The sequence below is a fragment of the Diabrotica virgifera genome, chromosome 8, assembly GCF_917563875.1.
Source record: "Diabrotica virgifera virgifera chromosome 8, PGI_DIABVI_V3a".
Classification (NCBI taxonomy): Eukaryota; Metazoa; Arthropoda; class Insecta; order Coleoptera; family Chrysomelidae; genus Diabrotica; species Diabrotica virgifera.
Window position 1 is genome coordinate 176,619,513 of NC_065450.1, and position 20,893 is coordinate 176,640,405.

Sequence of the window (20,893 nt, forward strand, 5' to 3'; positions counted from 1 at the left end):
AACCGTCAAATACATTTAATTTCAAACTTAAATTGTGACTTTATTTGCAAATAAAATAGTAAATTGCATAATATGCTACAAAGAAATAGCTTCAGAACACATTTTTAAAATTCTTAATTTGCTGATGTATTTTTGAAGTTTTGTTAAAATATTTGTGTTTTTTTAGGTTATACTCTTTGTACTTTGTTATGTACGATGTACGTCAATTTTTCTTTAATAAATTAATACAGTTTTGAAAATACATATATGTATAGGTACACATCCATAATTTTCTGTTACAAAAACCGATTTAAAACGCGAGAGAACGGGGAAAACGGCAGTTGAGCTGTGGTTGAGGGAAAAATCTTGCTTGAAAGTTGGCAACATTGTAGAGTAAAATCAACGATCAAATGTCTTGGAGAACCGGTAGTGAAATTATTAAATAAAAACTATTCTTTTAATAAATCATTTAATTTCATTTATATTTTTATGATCCAAAAGATCAAGCCATTTAGGATGAAGGATTTAGGACAGAATAGACATTAATATAAGTAACAAAATTTGGTTTTGAAATAGTTTGTTTTAAATGGTGGAAAGTACATCTGACTGTGAACATTTTCCCCCCTAGAAAATGTCCGATAACACCGCTGAATATCGGGTAAGTTTCTAGATTACAATTTTATTATTCTTATTCTTAATAAAATTTTAAACAGAATATGAGGTATGTACAATGTACATAAAATACTAGTTATGTTATGTACTTCAATCTGGTACTTAAGTGATAAGTTGCAACACAGTAATACATAAAGAAATAACTAAAAACGTAACTTGAAAACGGTAAAAATGAAACAAATTAATTACCAATGAAAATAAAAAAGATTTAGGTTAACCTACCAGTTATTGACACAGTTTTTGCAAGGAAATTCATTAAAATATTCCAACTCTTGAGAGGGGTTTACAAGTTGACTCTGTGTATACTGACTTTTCCAAAGCTTTCGACAAAGTTAATCATGAGCTCTTGATTCATAAACTTTATTTATACAGAATTGATGGCCTTATATTGAAGTGGCTCAAGAGCTATCTTACGCAAAGATCGCAGATTGGCAGGGTTAACCATTACTATTCTCATAACATATCTGTTACCTCAGGTGTACCACAAGGATCACACTTGGGACCTCTGTTGTTTAATATATTTATCAATGATCTAATAATACCCTCTTTCCAAGTGGGTGAAACTTTGTTATTCGCTGATGATTTAAAATGTTTTAAAATAATCACATGTGAGGCTGATTCACTTAGTCTACAAGGTGATATTGATCACCTATCTAACTGGTGTATGCAAAATGGTATGTGTTTGAATGCATCCAAATGCCATATTCTTCGTTTCCATCGAACTCATTATCCAATCATCTTCGAATATAGTATAAATAATCTGACCTTACATTCTACCTCTGAAACTAGGGATATAGGTGTGATCCTTAACTCCGCCCTTAGCTATAAATCACACATTTCCAGTACAATACAGAAGTCTATGAAGATGCTTGGCTTTATAAAAAGAACCACCAGAGACTTTACAAATATCTCAGCTATTAAATCCCTTTATTTCTCCCTGGTTAGATCTCATTTCGATTACTGTTCCACAGTTTGGTCCCCCTATTACTTTACTCATAAACTGAAACTTGAGGCTGTCCAACACAATTTTCTGAGATATACTGCTACTAAGTAAGATGCATGTATACTATGACTATTCTGTATTAAAGCGCATACTGAACTTACCTCCTCTTGAGGTACGCAGAAAACAAAGAGACTTAATAATTTTATTTAAAATTATCAACGGTAATTGCCCCGAGCTTCTCTCCAAAATATATCTATTTGTCCCCAGTCGTTCGACTAGGCAGGTGCAAACCTTTTATGTCTCTTTTCATAGATTCAATTATTCTTACAACATATTTATTCCTAGAACTCTTAGATTAGCTAACTCATTAAATAACCTCAAAATTTTTAATATATTTGTTTCCCGCTTTAAAAATCATATTTCTTCCCTAACTTTTTAATACTTTCGGCCAGAGCTTTTGTATTGTGATTAGTGTTACATGACCTGTATGTATTAGATAACTCAAAACCGTTACACCTTGGAACATTTCTGAATTGATTTAGGTGATATCTTTTGTTTGTAATTGTACTGACCTATATGTTATCTTATTCTTTTTTTTTTCGTTTTTTGTAACTGTACTACTCATAGAATTATTTTTGCTCAAACCACTTTGTTATGTTATATTATGATAATTTATGTTATATAATTGGTTAACATTAATGTTGTATAATTTAGAACACTGTAACATTTATATCTGAATAGGGCTTGCCTGTGAATAAATAAATAAATAAAAAAACTGTTCATACTCTACACTCTACACCATCCTTCCATCTGAGTTTTGGCCTACCCCTATTTCTACTTCCCACAGGTTGTGACAAGGATTCTTCTAAGAGGGTTGTTCTGCTGTGATCTTGCTAGATGTCCCATCTTAGTCTTCCTATTTTTATAAGAAACTACGTCTTTACCACCAGATATATGTTTATATCTGTGGTTTATCTCGTAGTTGTACCTCCTCCAAACACCATTTTCACAGATGCCACCGAATATTCCTCTCAGGTTCCTTCGTTCAAATATAAGCAGGAGATTTTCATCTGCCTTGGAGATGGTTCATGTCTCCGATCCATATGTCAACACTATTTATATAAGGGTTTTGTATACTCCATCTAATATACTTACCATTTCACATCATCCGCGTCATATCCTGTGAAGTAACATGAATACAACATGAGATATTTAGGTGGTAGGTGTGTTCTTTTTTAGAATCATTTTGCCGAGTACACTGGAATTACAGCCACTAGACATATTTTATTATATACGTGTAGAAATAGTATTTGAAGATTTCTATTAATGTTAACTTAAAGAAATCGCCTTCCGGCAACGATACCGGGACAACTCAAAAAAACGTGTTTCGAGAAAATCGAGTTTTTGGAATTTTGCACAGCCATTTTATGCTTTGAGTTATATTCGTTTTTGACTAAAACTATGTTCTTTGTTTCAGTTGATGTCAAAGATTACTTTTCAGTTCATTTTAGCAATCTTGTGCTATCACTCGATTTAATAATTAGCAATTAATTGAAATTTTGAGTTGTCCCAGTATTGTTGGAAGAATCATTTCATTATTATGAATATTTTTGTGATCATTGTGGCATGCACACTGAGACAATTCAAAAGGTTTACTACGGATTTTAGCGTTAGCCCACTACTCGCGCAGCTTTTACCTCCTACCAGTCTGAATGTAATAGTGGACCTAGCGCCCTCACTCGGAGAGTATTGCACTTAAAAATGTCCCAGTCATCGCGGATTATAGAGCTTAAAATCCTCTATATGTTAGTGTAGACATCTCAAAAACGACCAATTTTGAGTTGTCCTGGTATTGTTGCCGGAAGGCGAAATACACAATATGTTTCATTTAATTTTTATAAATGGATTATAAAGCGTTTTTATGAAGCACATTTGTTTGTAACACGCTGTAACTCTGCTGTCCTCAAATAAAACGCTGTATGTGCAGCCAACCTAAAACCGAGAAATCGGCTCTCAAAGTTTTTTCTCAGAACTCTATATGTTTTGACAACTTTTTAATGCAAAACATGTTCTAATAGTTCAACATTACTTAAAAATATATTTAAAAAAAAATCATGTTTTTATCAAAGCTGTAAATAAAAATGTTGTTCTGAAGCTATTTTCTTGTGGCATTTTTACAATTTTAACTATTTATAATGGGAAATAAGCCACAATATTATTAAAAAATGATTTTTATTAACGTTTCGACGCCCAAATCGGGTGCCGTTGTCAAAATACAAAATACTATTAACATAAATAAAAATGTTGTTGCTTAGTAAAAAAATTCTTCTAATAATTTATTTAATTTGACTCATTTATATCGGCAATTCAGATACATATGATACATTTTAAAGTAGAAGACTTTAAAATGATATTGCCAATATTTATGAGTTGCGTTCCTGGGACGACTTTACTGAAAGATAGTTCATTCGATTACATGAAATCAACCCCAACTCAAGAATATCCATCACAAAAAAATCATAGCATGTGATATGTCTTTAAAAAGACAACCACATGCAACAGTGACATTAAAATTCTCGCGTTAGAGATCTCATAGTAAATCACGAGGGAAAACCAGGAAAAACCTCGTGATACTATCCCGACATCGTAAGTATTTGGTTTTACATTTAATTTACTCTCAAAATCAATACCAAATTCTGACTTTACTATATTTTGTTTAAATTATAAATAATATCAATAATACATGGATATATAAGTAGGTAATACTAAAATATAAAGTATGTACTAACTCGACTATTGACTTACTAATTGTGGTATTTTCTTTCTATTGACTTCCTCTTTCAGTATGGGTATCCACATCCTACTGCATTCCACCGAGGAATTTGCGACACAGTTGGTTGCGTTTAGCATAATTAGAGCCGCTTCTTTGATTTTTCTCTTTTTACTATCTGTTTCTTTCAGGACTATACTTGAATCTCTCCACTGAACTCTATGTTCATTATCCCATGCGTGTTGACATATTTGAGATCTATCAAATTCTCTATTTTTAATATAAGATTGATGTTCACTTATTCTAACGTTTAATGGTCTTGATGTTTCACCTATATAAAACTGTTCGCATTCACAAGGTATTTTATAAATACAATTCTTTGTCCTTTCTTGTTCATTGTTAGGTTTAGTTTTAGATAGAATAGATCTCAATGTGTTGGTTGTTTTGAATGTTGTTGAAATGTTGAATTTATTTCCTATTGTTTTAAGTTTCTCGGATAGTCCTTTTATGTATGGTATTGATTAAGAGCCAAAATTACTTGTTCTAACGAAAATTCATTTTTAGAAGAAAAACAATTCTTAACATCTGTTTTATTAAAAAATGATTATCCTTTATCGTTTATAAATAGGAATTGTCAAGATTGGATCGAATGGAACAGAACAACATAGAACGGGATCCTACAACATTCACAAGAAATAATACAAGGAAAATATCAATACCATACATAAAAGGACTATCTGAGAAACTTAAAACAATAGGAAATAAATTCAACATTTCAACAACATTCAAAACAACCAACACATTGAGATCTATTCTATCTAAAACTAAACCTAACAATGAACAAGAAAGGACAAAGAATTGTATTTATAAAATACCTTGTGAATGCGAACAGTTTTATATAGGTGAAACATCAAGACCATTAAACGTTAGAATAAGTGAACATCAATCTTATATTAAAAATAGAGAATTTGATAGATCTCAAATATGTCAACACGCGTGGGATAATGAACATAGAGTTCAGTGGAGAGATTCAAGTATAGTCCTGAAAGTAGAAGTCCTGATAATGCAGTAGGATGTGGATACCCATACTGAAAGAGGAAGTCAATAGAAAGAAAATACCACAATTAGTAAGTCAATAGTCGAGTTAGTACATACTTTATATTTTAGTATTACCTACTTATATATCCATGTATTATTGATATTATTTATAATTTAAACAAAATATAGTAAAGTCAGAATTTGGTATTGATTTTGAGAGTAAATTAAATGTAAAACCAAATACTTACGATGTCGGGATAGTATCACGAGGTTTTTCCTGGTTTTCCCTCGTGATTTACTATGAGATCTCTAACGCGAGAATTTTAATGTCACAGTTGCATGTGGTTGTCTTTTTAACGACATCACATGCTATGATTTTTTTGTGATGGATATTCTTGGGTTGGGGTTGATTTCATGTAATCGAATGAACTATCTTTCAGTAAAGTCGTCCCAGGAACGCAACTCATAAATATTGGCAATATCATTTTAAAGTCTTCTACTTTAAAATGTATCATATGTATCTGAATTGCCGATATAAATGAGTCAAATTAAATAAATTATTAGAAGAATTTTTTTACTAAGCAACAATATTTTTATTTATGTTAATAGTATTTTGTATTTTGACAACGGCACCCGATTTGGGCGTCGAAACGTTAATAAAAATCATTTTTTAATAATATTGTGGCTTATTTCCCATTATAAATAGTTAAAATTGTAAATAAAAAGTCATATACAGCGTTTTAATTGAGCACCGGACATATTACTGGATCGGAAATAGTGCTGTATCTGCATTTTATTTACAAATAGGATTTTTACAAGGAAGAATAGTTACCAAAAAAGAAAACTAAATAGCTCGATAATTGTTTATTATACATGCAAAATACCTACATGTCATAATGTTCAAAATACGAGGTCACAACACGAGTCTCGATAAAAACGCGGTAAATGCGCTGTGCTTAATTAAAACGCGGCAAGTACATGATACTCGCTAGCACATACCGCTTTTTAGTTGAGTACTCTGTAGATACTGCATTTTAATTAAGCAACTATTGAAATTTAGCACCTACGGCATATTCCAACTTGTTTATTTTGGCAGTAAATAAAATGATAAAATGATAATACAATGATGCACATATAGCAAAAATTCGATTTTCAATTTTTTGCATATACCGCGTTTTAATTGAGGACGGCAGAACTGTAATCGAATGAAGGTGACATTTTGGCATAAATTGGTAACATTTATTTGACAGTTGTGGTATTGACACTTCAGATTTGTTTTTATTCTTTACTATAAATATTTGTTTTATTATATTTATTGTTTTTATTATTTAGTTTAACGTAAGATTATAACTCAATTATTTTTTTCTATTTCTAATGTTTTTATTTATTTACATTGAATATTAACCCCTTAAGGAGGGGGTATGGTTTGAAATCAACATATCAAACACATTTTTGTGATTTTTTTTTCGAAACTATGGTAGAATTATTTTATTTTTAAATTAAATAAACACATTAAGTACAATTCAAAGAATATTTAAGAAAAAATTCAATCCAAAATATTGAAAAATAAGCCATTGGCGACAAATTTTTTTTTTTTTTAGCGATAGCTAAAAAAATGGATTTTGCGGTGGACATCAGAACTCATCACTGGATTATACAAAACAAAAAATTCAAAAAGATTTTATTAGCTTATGAGTTTCGCGAGGTAACAACGTTGAGTTTTTTATTTTTAATGATTTTTGAATTTTTGGTATCACTCAAAAGTCAAAAATACGAAATTTTTGATAAAAATTTTGTGAAAACCAACAGATTTAATATTGTTGAACAAAAAATAAGCACAAAACGAAAAATATCTCGACGTTGTTACCTCACGAAATGTCTAAAGAAAATCTGTGCAAAATATCAAGCAGATCGGCCGAGTAGTTTTTCAGTTACAATGTCCACCGCATTTGAAAAAGCAGTTTTGAGAAAAATGCGTTTAAAGTTTTGACAACTGCATCTTCATCTTCTTATTTGTCTGCCAAATCGTAAAGTGATGAACATTGGAATATGTTTTTTAAATTGGGGAGTAATCTACAAAAGAGAAGGCGAACAGTTGTTTAACGTTTCTCACTACGCTCCGGCGTGCTGGCGCGAAGCCGCGGCAAAGCGAGTCGAAGGTAGGGATATTCAACACCCTGTATCTCTGGTAATTTTATTCCGATTATTTTGAAATTTTCAGAGTATTCTTGAAAGTATGCACTTTTATTTGAAATAATAAAAAAATTTAAATATTTCAAACCATACCCCCTCCTTAATGAACAATTTTTTTGAAAGAGACCGGCCAAAAAAAATCAATTTATTTTTAATCTAAAAAAAAAGCGATCCTACTGCACAGGTCTGCCCAACTAGTACTAGAATTTATCCGATTACTGAAATAATCGTCACGAAACCGTCACTGGACGATTACAATTTTTGTTAGAATAATCGGAAGGGCGATGTGATGAATGATCTTTTTTTTTTGTTGGAACATATTTTGTTTACTGCACAGGAGCGTGATATTTACCAATATTGAAAAATGAGCGAATCAGAATATGAATACACAAGGTCAGAAAGCAGCTCACAAGGAAGAGATAAGTCGTAAGTGATAAGTAGAAAAAGGATTATATTTTATACTTGAATAAGTAAGTGTTCTAACTTACAATCCCATGTAAATGATAAATATCAATAAAACAATTGTTTTTTGCTTTTATATTATTATTTTCAATTATCGATGGCATTTGAGTGTGAAAAATTATAGTTTTATAAAGTACAACACTGCTCGAATTATCGCGAGTGTGCACAGTCTGGCCAGTTTAGCGCACTCGAGTTAACTCGAGTGTGCACATTAAGGGGTTAATTTGCTTTGTTGTATAATCCACTTCGCAAAAATTATGTGATATATTTATATAACTAGGTCCATCATCTGCATATGCCAAAACTTGGGATGATTTATTAAAAATATTTCCTCTGTCTATTCGGACATCTCTGACCGCCTTTTTCAGCAAAAAGGTTTACTTAAGGTTTTTGAACTCCTAAGTTATTTAAGAAGCTTCAAATACATGGATATTTATTTATTTTACGGGCAACCCGATTCTATAAAAATAAAGAAATTACATTTTTCAATTGATGATAACATTTTACATAAATACATACTATACAGATGAAAACAATAACATAAAAACAAATTAACAAATTACAGATGTTTCACTCAAATATTAAACCCTTGTAAATTGCTTTTAAAACGGCTGATGGAGTTGTCAAACAGTTGTAAATCGTAAAGGGAGTTAACTAGATTCAAGACTCCGGATATGAATGAAAAAAGTGAATATAGTCGGTTAGCTAAACTCAGACACCACTGGCTAGTGATTTTAGTTTGCCAATTTTGGTAAAATTAGCAAACAACTGACAATTGGTACAGTTGCTAACCTAACGGACAAAAAAGCAATATTGAGAGAAAAAAGGCAATTGAAAGGAACACATATCTTTATAGACGAAGACCTAAGTAAGAATGAACGGAAAATACGGAAAATTATACGTGACAGGGCTAACATGGAAAGGAAACAAGGAAACAGAATAAAGATGGGGTACAAAAAGTTGTGGATAAATGGAGCACTGTGGAGATGGAGCACTGAGGGAGAGAAATTGGAACCAAACGAGCATACAAGCGCAAGTCCAAATCCAAAAAACTGATAACTGAAATAACTGAATTGGAAAATAAGGAAACAACCGCAAGAAAAAGGAAAACGAGCACACAAGAAGATAAGATAAAGTTAGACAATAAGAAACGGAAGAGAATAAATAAAAGAAAAATAAAAATTGGATCTTGGAACGTGAGGACACTACTAGATTCAGAAAAAATACAGGAAATGGCAAATGAGCTACAAAGATACAAAGTAGATATTGCTGGATTACAGGAAGTCAGATGGGGAGGACAAGGCAAAATAGAAAAAAGTGATTATACAATATGGTATTCAGGAAAGGATAAACAAGGGCAAGGAGGGACAGCATTTTACATCAGAGGAAAATTAAGAAAGGAAGTCTTAGAATTTAAAGCAGTCGATGACAGAATATCATATATAAGAATAGATTATGCCACAAAAACTATCTATAATTAACGTTTATGCACCCACCGAAAATAGTGATGAAATAACCAAACAAGACTTTTACGAGAAATTGGAAGAGACAGGTGATCAAGTGCCAAAACAGGATATACTAATTATCCTAGGGGATTTTAATGCACAGGTTGGAAGAGAAAGTTATAATCAAGAAGTGGCAGGCACACATACATTACATGACAAAACCAATGACAACGGGGATAGATTATGTGGCATAGCAGCAGCACTAGAAGAAATGGAAATAAGTAGCACCAAATATCAGCATAAAGATGTACACAAAATAACATGGTTAAGACCTGGAACTAATACCGGAAACCAAATCGATCACATTCTGATCAAGAACAAACAAGCGAAGTCAGTAAATGGTGTACGATCATATAGAGGAGCGAACATAGACTACGACCACTTCCTGGTAATTGCAAAATGCAAAATTAAGGCAAAACCAAAAGAAACAAGAGTATGTAGCGAAAAAGAAATGGAACATACAAAAACTGGAGGAGGATGAAATAAAAGATAGATACAAAGAAGAACTTGAAAGAGAAATACAACACGAAGAACAAGAAATAGAAGAACAATGGAAACGAATTAAACAAGCCATAGAAAAGGCAGCGGATACAGAAATTGGCACAATAAGAAACATCAGAAGAAATGAATGGTTTGACCAGGAATGTAGAGAACAAATAGAAAGAAAGAATAAAGCCAGATTGAAATGGATAAACTCAGGAACAGCAGAAGATATGGAAACATATAGGAGAGCAAGGACAATAGCAAAGCAATCATGTAAATTGAAAAAGAAAAGAAAATTAGAAGAAATAATGATGGACATCGAAAGAGAAAACATGAGAAATCATTCTGAACCACTATATTTTATAATTACTTAAAATTAGGAAAAAAACCAAAACCGATGGTAGCCTTAGAAGAAGACATTTGGATAAAACATTTCGAGGAATTATATAAAGCAACAGCTGAGATGACACAGGAAGGGGACATAATAAGGATAAGACAGGACGCGGAGGAATACAAGGAACCTAGATACGAAGAAGTAGCAGAAAGTATCAAGAACAGAAAAGCAGTGGGTTATGACAACATAAACGGAGAACTCATCAAATATGGTGGAGAAGCTCTAACTAGAAAAATACATGAATTAATTGTAACGATTTGGAAAGAGGAAAGAATGCCAGAAGACTGGAAAACGGGAATAATTATAACGATACCCAAAACTGGAGACCAAAAAATATGCAAAAACTATAGAGGAATCACCTTGCTAAATGTGACATATAATATAAGGTCATGACGGGAATAATAAAGAACAGACTAGCAGAGCATACCGAAAAAATCATAGGAAATTACCAATATGAATTCAGAAAAGAAAAATCGACGATAGACGCTATTCACATAATAAGACAAATCACGGAAAAAGCATATGAACACAACATGGAACTGCATATGCTTTTTGTGGATTTTAAACAGGCCTTCAATAAACGAAAAAGAGGAGAACTAATAGAAGATCTAACACGCATAACAATACCAGGCAAATTAATACAGTTAATAAAAATGACAATGAAAGAGGCACAAGCAGTAATAGATTTAGGTCAAAAGACAACAGAGATTAGGGTCCAAAACGGAGTCAGACAAGGGGATGCCCTGTCAACTGAGTTATTCATTACAGCTCTAGATTGTGCAATAAAAGAAGCAACAAATAACGGAATAATTAATAAAAATGCAGTACATATAGTAGGTTATGCAGATGATATCGTTATAATAGCCCGGGACAAAAGATCATTAATTAAGGCATTCTCTGAAATAGAAAAAGGGGCAAAAAGACGAGGACTACACATAAATATGGAAAAAACAAAGTACATGAACGCAAGCAGATTCAAGAAAACAAGACTAACACAAATGATAATAGATAATTACAGATTTGAGGAAGTAGATACATTCAAATACTTGGGAACGATGATTAGTAGAGATAATGAAAGAATATACCTGAAACAGAAACTACAAGCAGGAAATAGAGCTTACCACAAAAATAAAAAAATAATAAAAGAAAAAATTAAGCAGAAATACAAAGATGCAAATATATAAGACTATAATAAGGCCAGTGGTAATGTATGCCATAGAAACCAACACCCTAACGTTAAAAGAAGAAGAACAGCTGAAAGTATTTGAAAGAAAAATAATGCGCAACATTCTGGGACCAAAAGTAATAAATGAAAACGAAAGAAGACCCTGGATGAACCACGAAATAGAACAATGGATGGAAGGAAAAAACATGGTGAAAGAAGCAAAAAGGTGGTATGGTCATATAAGTAGAAAAAGTGAAGATGATCCCATTAAAGTTATTACCAACTGGATACCCCCTGAGAAGAGCACGAGGAAGACCAAAAGCAAGATGGAAACAGCAAGTCGAAAACGACTTAAGAGTTATGGGAATTCGAAACTGGAAAAAAAAGACTGAGAACCGAAATGAGTGGAGAAAAGTAGTGACGGAAACCAAGACACACCAGAAGCTTTGAGGAGACAGATTAGAAGAAAAGTGGACTGATCGCTTATGTCTTAACGGATCATTAAAGTGAACAGCTATAACTTCCACGGGAGTATACAGCTTATATACATACATTTATTTTACGGGCAAACCCAATTCTATAAAAATAAAGAAATTACATTTTTCAAATGATTATAAAATTTTACATAAATACATACTGTACAGATGAAAACAATAACATAAAAACATATTAACAAATTACAGATGTTTCACTCAAATATTAAACCCTTGTAAATTGCTTTTAAAACGGCTGATGGAGTTGTCAAACAGTTGTAAATCGTAAAGGGAGTTAACTAGATTCAAGACTCCGGATATGAATGAAAAAAGTGAATATAGTCGGTTCGCTAAACTCAGACACAACTGGCTAGTGATTTTAGTAAGTAATTTTGGCAATTTTGGTAAAATTGGCAAAAAAATAATTACTAAATATGTAGTTAACAATTTCTAACTAGTTAGTAATTTTGCCAATTTTGCCAAAATTGGCAAAAAACAAAAAAAATGCCTACTAAAATCACTAGCCAGTTGTGTCTGAGTTTAGCGAACCGACTATAATAGTTTTTTCATTTAACAATAATTGCTTAAGCTCAGAAGAATACCAACAAGGAAATTTCTTAATACTAAAATATTAAATCGGAGTGAAATGTTTGATAAGAGAGTAAATGATGTCATAAAACATAGCAATCATGTGGAAAGATCTCTACCACGAAACAGGTTATCCCATTCTCTGAGACTATTATTTGCAAAACTCTCCGTTTGCTTTTGAGAAATTTTTTGGCAGAAAAAAAAAACGATTAACGGCTGAGTAGTGTTTATTTCATAACGTAAAATTTTTTATTAATGTTGCTTAGAGTTTAAGCTAAACACTACTTGGCCGTTAATCATTTTTTTCTTTGACATGCAAAAAAATTTCCCAAAAGCAAAGAGCGAGTTTATTATTAGCATCTCATTAGATATGTAATGGCCTCAATGTTCTAGACATTGGTAAATTGCTGGAAAGTTTGCATTACGGAAATTATAATAATATTCGTTACCAGAAATTGACCTATCAAAAACACTAAGCTGCAATGATGTTAACAGAGGAGGATATTGAGTCAGGTGAAATCAGAGAATCATCAGCTTCAGGATATGCTTTGAAAAGTTGTATAAGCCACATATTCACAAATAATGTTGGAATATGGCAACAAGGGGAAAATTATGTGCATTCCTTATTGTTTGCGGCAACAGCAACAGGGTCAGCAACATTGCCTGTGCATGACAAATTACATGAGGATTTTTCTGTAAACTCACAGTTAATCTAATTCTAGTCAATGACTGAGATACTATGGGATAGAGCTAGAAGTGCAGATATACAACGGAGATGCAAGGTGAACATCATTAATACCTGGGTATTGAGTCATTTCTACACAAAAAGAAGAAGAAGACTGAGATGTCAGCAACTGGACAAAGATGTATGCATTCCAGTAATAATTGACATGCTCTCATTCAGCTCTTGTCTCAAATTCAACATTTCCTATTATCATTATTTTACTCTACAACAGCGGTTCTCAATCTCTGGTACATGTACCACTGGTGGTACATTTCATTATTTGAGGTGGTACGCAAAACTCAAAACAGCCAAAATCAGCACCACCATTGGCACAATTATAGTTAATTAGATCACCTAGCTAGACAGGTATTTTAGTTGGTGGTACCAAAAATAATAAAAAGTATTTGGTGGTACCTGACTCAAAAAGATTGAGAACCTCTGCTCTACAACATTCTGTAAACTGTAATCATGAGAATGACAGAAGAAATTTTTCAAGGTTAATATCAGAACAGCTATAAAATATTTCTCAAAATTACCTTAAATAACTGTTAAATTCTACATATCAAAATAATACCTACACAACAATACTCAATCACCCATCAAAGCACAATGAGTCATTTTTGGTATTCATACTTTGTGTAGTGTTGCCACATCCTCCAATAGACTAGACAGACAATGAAATAAATTTAAATCTAGGATTTTTGGTTTACTTAATATTTAGGGAAATCTTTCAATCCAGTGTCAACAACTGGAAGGTGTCAATAACTGGTAGTTTTACCTTAGCCAGCATGGAAAAAATGAAAACTGAATAATTCTTCTTGTCATCGAAAATAATAGGTCTCTAGTTTTTTTAATTTGATTAATTTACGACAGATTTTAATTTGAAGTTATTTTTTTACGATAGGTTTTAATACTGGTCTTAACCCATTATAGGCCAGCGTCCTATTTATAGGATACTAAAAATTTAATTTTTTTCAACCATTAAAATTTGTTTAAATTGTAAGAAAAATTTTCCCTGTATATTTTATGATGTAGTAAACTGATTAATACATTTTGTTTGATTATATTACAAACACCCATTCAGTAAAAAAATTATAAAATCTAGATTTACACATTTAAATAATTCAATAAAGCCCATAATAAGCCAGCTGAAGCAATACGGAATAAATTGTGTGTTCCTGAAGATGTTCAATCTGTCTGTAAATCCCCCATTGGTCTATCTTTCTTTTTTAAATAGCTATTTTCCTTTAGCCACTTTTGTGCCCAAATGAGAACCAAGTATTTCCATTGAATCTAACTACTGCTATAATCTAAGTTGTGCACCTTGTGAGTTGTGAGTTTTGTTGATTCGTAGGTCGAGTGTACATAACCTCAACATGCATTTTTATTTATTTTTTTTTTTTTGAAAAAAGCATATATCTTTTTGGAGATGGCTGCAGGTCTAATCTTTTTTTTATTTTGTGTATTTAATCAACAACTATGTTTCCAATTTTTTTCAGACTTTTCCATAAAGTGCGCCAACTTCGAAAAACAGATTTTTTAGGGGTTGTGGGGGATTTCCCCCATTTTATAGACTGCAAAATAAATCATATTTATTTTTTTTCCCTTTTTATATGATTAAAAATAAGACTCAGCACAATGTTAACACTCCTCCCTTCCCCATCTTCCCTCCCCTCAATATCAAAAAGGGCTTTAATTGGTTTTTATTTTTTTTTACATGGGATGCAATCAATTTAAAAATTTCAAAAAATTCACACACATACTTGAGGATTTTACAAAACATGTCTATTTTTTTATTTTTGTTTTTTTTTGTTGGAAAAAAGCTTATAACTTTTTTTTGGAGATGACTCCAGGTCTATTTTTTTTATTTTGTGTATTTAATTAACATCTATATTAACAACATTCAACTATATTAACTTATACAGCCAACTACTGTGACTAGCTTTTAATTTGTTACTATTGTAGAAAATTGTCTTTTCTACAATAGTTTTTGTAATTCTAATATTTTAATAATAACTATTCTAATATTTTTCTATCCCCCTAAACTAAAACCCTACGCTCTCAGCACACATGCTTTCTTTCTTCCTAATCATATATTCTGCGCTTGTCTGATTTTATTTGCCCAAAATCGTATACCTAACTTGCTCTAGTTCCCTTCGCCCCTAAAACAAAGACTTCATCTCCAACTTCTGAGCGAATAAGATGTAAAAAGTGCGTTCCTCGCTTCCCCACTGGAAGCACGCTAAATCTGACGCTTTTCTAATAAAAGCAAGTTATTCAAGTTAGTATGTATTAAATTCAGTGATTGTGCATCCAAACTGTAAGTACCTGAATTATACAATTAAACTACATAGAAGAAGTACCAATTGATCACCTCTGTACAAAATTACGGCACCAAGCTGCAGCATTGCAGGGTTGCCGGTTTTATAAATAAACTTTTTTGTTCTACCGCATGTCAGTATAGTTAACCCGCCATTACACGCGCTATGAGGGAATCCCTCACCATATTTGTTTATAACCAATGAAATTGTGTAAACTAGTACGATAACCTTAAGCACCCAGGAATGCCTTTAGCATGGTTCATGAGAGGGTATGAAAAAGTTATAGAATATTTCAGGCGGTCAGTGTGCTGTGTGATAGTTGAAAGAAGAGACATCCCTCTTCAAGTGAGGGAATTCCTCACTGCGCGTGCAATCACGGTGAAATCACGTTTCTGTTATCTCAAAGAAACTTTTAGGTTTTTATTTAATATTTAGGTAGGTTTAATTAAAATATTATTGTTTGGATTAGGTTAGGAACAGTGGCACAGCGAGGGGGGTTTGGGGGTTAAAATCCCACCCAGAGCATATAGAAATATATATATAAAAGAAGGTAGGAAATAACTTGTCTTTCACAAATAATACAAAAAACTTTCGGTGCTCAAGCAAACCCCCCTCCCCCCATAGGAAAATTCTAGGTGCGCCACTGGTTAAGAACCCATTTTTAAATTTACCTATTCTAATTGGTAAATAAGCCACAATTTAACTTGAAAAATTGATTTTATTGACGTTTCGAATTCCACCTCGGACGTCGTTATCAAAATACAAAATATTAATAGTTAATTACAAAAATGCCACAAAGAAATAGCTTCAGAACAGTTGTTAATTTTAATTTGTATTTTTAGTCAAATGAATTCGTATAAAGAACGTTAATTTTTTCAGTGGCTTGCTGAAATTGAAAATTAAGAAAACTTGCTATTGATCTATATTATTTTTACTTTTGTTTTGTTAAATTAATAAAAAAAAATGGTTTACGAGACTTTCTATAATATATGAGTACAACCCATTTGATATTTATACATGTTGACATTCATTTTTCCTCGAAATAAGTCGAATTTATGTAGGTGAGGGCGACGCTCATACGCGTGCAACCACGTCACAATAGAAGACGCGTGTAACGGCGGGTTAAGAACATTTGTATAAAATTAGGTATAGGTGATTAGTTGGCAAAATAACTTTTATTACTTTTAATTTCTCATTATTTCCTTTTATTGTCCATTTTATTTACTTCTTGCAAAAATTTGTGTCTAATACTATTTGTGTCTAATACAAAAATAAACTATGTCAATTTGAGTTTGATTTATTATTCTTATTATTATTTACTTATTATTCTACCATTAGCTGCTCCCTATTGTTACTAACATATTATTTTGCAATCAATTGGTTGCTGGTCCTTCGAAGTCTTATATATTTTTGATCTACCAAATGTAGGAAGGTGAGAATATTATTCTTTTTATACTTATTTTATGTTTACAAACTTTTAGAACCAGCCCCTCTCACTCCTCTTTCCCCTACAACTATATTTCTAATTTTTTTCAGATTTTTCTGAAAAATTAGAAAAATAGTTGTTAATTAAATACACAAAATAAAAAAAATAGTTATAAAAAAAGTCATATGCTTTTTTCCAAAAAAAAAAAATAATAAAAATACATTGCGTGGTTATGTCCACTCAGTCTACATCTATAAAAATGGACATGTTTTGTAGAAGCCTCATCTATGTATGTGAATTTATTAAAATTGTTAAATTGATTGATCCCAAAAAAAATATTAAAAACGGAAAAATGAGGTTTTTAGCGATGGGGGAGAAAGAGAGGGTGAAGGGGGAGAAGGAATTCAAAAAATTGAATTCTGGGAGTGAGGGCATTTTGCCTGTCTTAATGGGGTACCCTCAACCAGAACAAAACAAAATATATGCAGGTAAATAAAAACGCAGAAATAAGGCAGCCACAAAATATAACAATAGGAGAATACAACATTGAAGGGGTAAAAAACTTTACATACGTGCCATGGCTTAATTCGGCAACTAAGATCAGATAACGTAGCAAGAAAAGCAAAATGCCAAATATACAAAACCTTAATAAGACCGGTACTCACATAGGGCTCAGAAACCTGGACACTCACTAAAAGAGAGGAAACATTCCTAGCCACCTTTGAAAGAAAAATCGTGCGACACATATATAAGGGCACAAAAGAAAACGGAATTTGGCGAAGAAGGTACAACTTTGAACTATACAAAATATACCAGGATCCGGATATCACAACATTCATTAACCTTCGGAGTACGGAGATTATTTGACTTACTTAGATTACGATGATGGGTCAAGCGTGACCCATTCTCATTTTATTTATAAGGATGTTTTAAATAGTCAGAATTATTAAACAGTATCTTTAATTCAACAAAAAACAAAGAAAGTCCTAAATTATTGGATTTAAATTTTTTAAGATGGTTACTCATGGGCATATACTAGTTCGCTTCGGCGGCCAGATTTTAATACCTTACAGAAAACGGGCATGGGTAAATTTGCTCCGGCCATATATTTGAATAGAATGAAACCTCGATAAGTCGGATTAATCGAGACTGCGGCCGATCCGAGTTATCGAAAATCCGAGTTAACCGGAGAATATAGTAAAAATTAATAAAACACGGCATACTTACAGATAAACTCCATTATAATTGCAAAAACATGAAGTACATAAAATATGCACAATACATCTAAATTACGTACAGTTGTATACAGTATTGTTTATTTCTTGGTAAAAAACTTGGTCAGAGTGAAAAAATGTTTGTTTTGTCTGATGAAAATCGGTTCGGGTTAGCCGGACTTCCGGTTATCGGAGACCGACTTATCGGAGTTCCACTCTACGTATACCCGTAAACAGAGACGGCTGCGATTTACGTGTACCTACAAACATATTGAAAATATTCTTCGAAATCCGAAGACCGGGTCAGGACTGACCCGGCATCATAGATGTTACGTAGAAGAAAAACTGTAATTTGCATGTTCACGAATTATATACGAAAAAATAGATTGAAACAAATAAGGAGAACTTACGATCATTCGGATTTGTAAAAAAATTATTTCATAAAATATTACGAAATAACTGAATTTCGGGTCACGCTTGACCCAGTCTTCGTACTCCGAAGGTTAAAATAGGACGGCTGCGTTGGATGGGACATGTAGAAAGAATGGAAGAAGGCGAAATACCAAACAAAATATTCAAACAGATGCCAGTAGGAAAAAGAACAAGAGGAAGACCGAAGCTGAGATATTTAGAACAAATATAAAATGATATATTAACCTTAAAAATAAAAAACTGGAGAAAAAAAGCACGAAACAGATCAGAATGGAGAAGAATCCTGGAACAGGCCAAGACCTAGAAAGAGTTGTCGAGCCAGTGATGATGATGAATGGGGGTACCCTTTTTGTGTAGTACTCTTTTTTATTTTTGTGTTAAAAACCAAAATAATATCTTTATAATTAAAGAAATCATAATTTTTTACTCTCGTTTTGTAATATACTAATTACAATAATTTCAATACCTCTATCATAATGGGCTTCATTATGATACAGATTTTTAACCAATAGAATCGCAACATGACATTCTGTATCGAAAGTAGCACATGTGTAATGAGCAATGCCAAGTCAAATGCATACGCTTTGGCAGTTCACGATATTTAAACAAACTGACAATATTTAATCAAACAGTCAAGACGTTTGAGTTGGAATAAATTAATTTCCTCGAGAATGGGCGACTCTGGAGATAAATTACAAATCAGGTCGATTTTTATTTTTAAATTATAATTTTTTGGTATGTGTATCATACTAGTGAAGTCATCCATCTGGGCGTGATGACGCAATCGATGATTTTTTAAATAAGAATAGGGGTCGTGTGATAGCTCATTTGAAAGGTTATTAAATTCTCTATTCAATAATATACACATTAACAATATTATTATACAGGGTGCCCAAAAATTTTTTTTAATTAAATTAATTGAGACAAAAAGAAGAATGTATATAATTTATTTAATTCGAAATACATTTTACTGTTGTTCGAAACCAGGAAAAAATGTTTATTTGATAAATAAATATTGTTTTTCGCTTAAATTCAATATTAAAGCTGCCACCCACCTGCTTCTTAGCAGTTAGAACATTTAATTTAATCGAAAGGTGTCGTGTCATAGCTTATTTGAAAGGTTATTTAATTCTCTATTCACTAATATCAACATTAACATAATTATTTATACAGGGTATTTAATTTATTTATACCCAAATATTTTTTGAAGATATTCTTCTTTAGCGACGAATCGATTGAGGGTAAAATTGTACATTTACCGCGCACCTGCGTACACTGACAGTATGTAGTTCATTGCTAATCTTTCAAGATAGGTATGTATGTATCTGTAACCGTGCAAATAAGTCATTAAAAGAATATATTAGTGGTTTTAGGAAATGTATTATTTATTATAATTCTTATTGTGTTTTTGGATTAATAACATATTATGTAAGCATAACATTTTTACACTATATGTCGCCGTGTTGTGTAATTATATCCGAAACTTACATGTTTATTTCTAGTGCCTCGATGGAGTAGTTAGAAATGCGTTAGCACTGAGATTGGAAGGTTGCTGGTTCAATTCCCGCCCGATTCATATATTTTTTTTATTTTTGGTTGTTTTAATAAAAATTTTTTGAAAGTGGTAGATAAGAAAGTTAGTTTGATTTTTAAATAAAATACAAATAACCTTTTTAAGTATATTTACTTCGTTTAAATTACCTATTATATAATAGAAGAATATCTTCTTACGTGCGTACATAGTACACACACATTCTTTTTTAATTAAATTAATTGAGACAAAAAGAAGAATGTATATAATTTATTTAATTCAAAATACATTTTACTGCTGTCAGAAAACAGAAAAACTGTTAATTTGAAAAATCAACATTTCTTTTCGCTTAAATTAAATCTTCAAACTGCTAAGAGGCAGGTGGGTGGCAGCTTTAATATTGAATTTAAGTGAAAAACAATATTCATTTATCAAATAAACATTTTTCCTGTTTTCGGACAACAGTAAAATGTATTTCGAATTAAATAAATTATATTATACATTCTTCTTCTGGTCTCAATCAATTTAATTCGAAAAAATGTTTTGAGCACCCAGTATAAATAATATTGTTAATGTTTAT

General features: G+C 31.8%; 1 protein-coding gene across 2 annotated transcripts in view; it reads left to right on the forward strand.

Moving 5' to 3' along the window:
* The first annotated feature begins 373 nt into the window (after positions 1 to 373).
* The window catches only part of LOC126890522 (E3 SUMO-protein ligase PIAS2-like), a 143,330-nt gene continuing 122,810 nt past the window's right edge, over positions 374 to 20,893 (forward strand). The window contains exon 1 of one of the 2 annotated variants that reach the window (XM_050659525.1): positions 374 to 637. In XM_050659525.1, coding sequence (XP_050515482.1) covers positions 611 to 637 — 27 coding nt within the window. In that variant the 5' untranslated portion in view covers positions 374 to 610. The remainder of the gene's footprint in view (positions 638 to 20,893) is intronic. The other variant, XM_050659524.1, reaches the window with a different exon arrangement.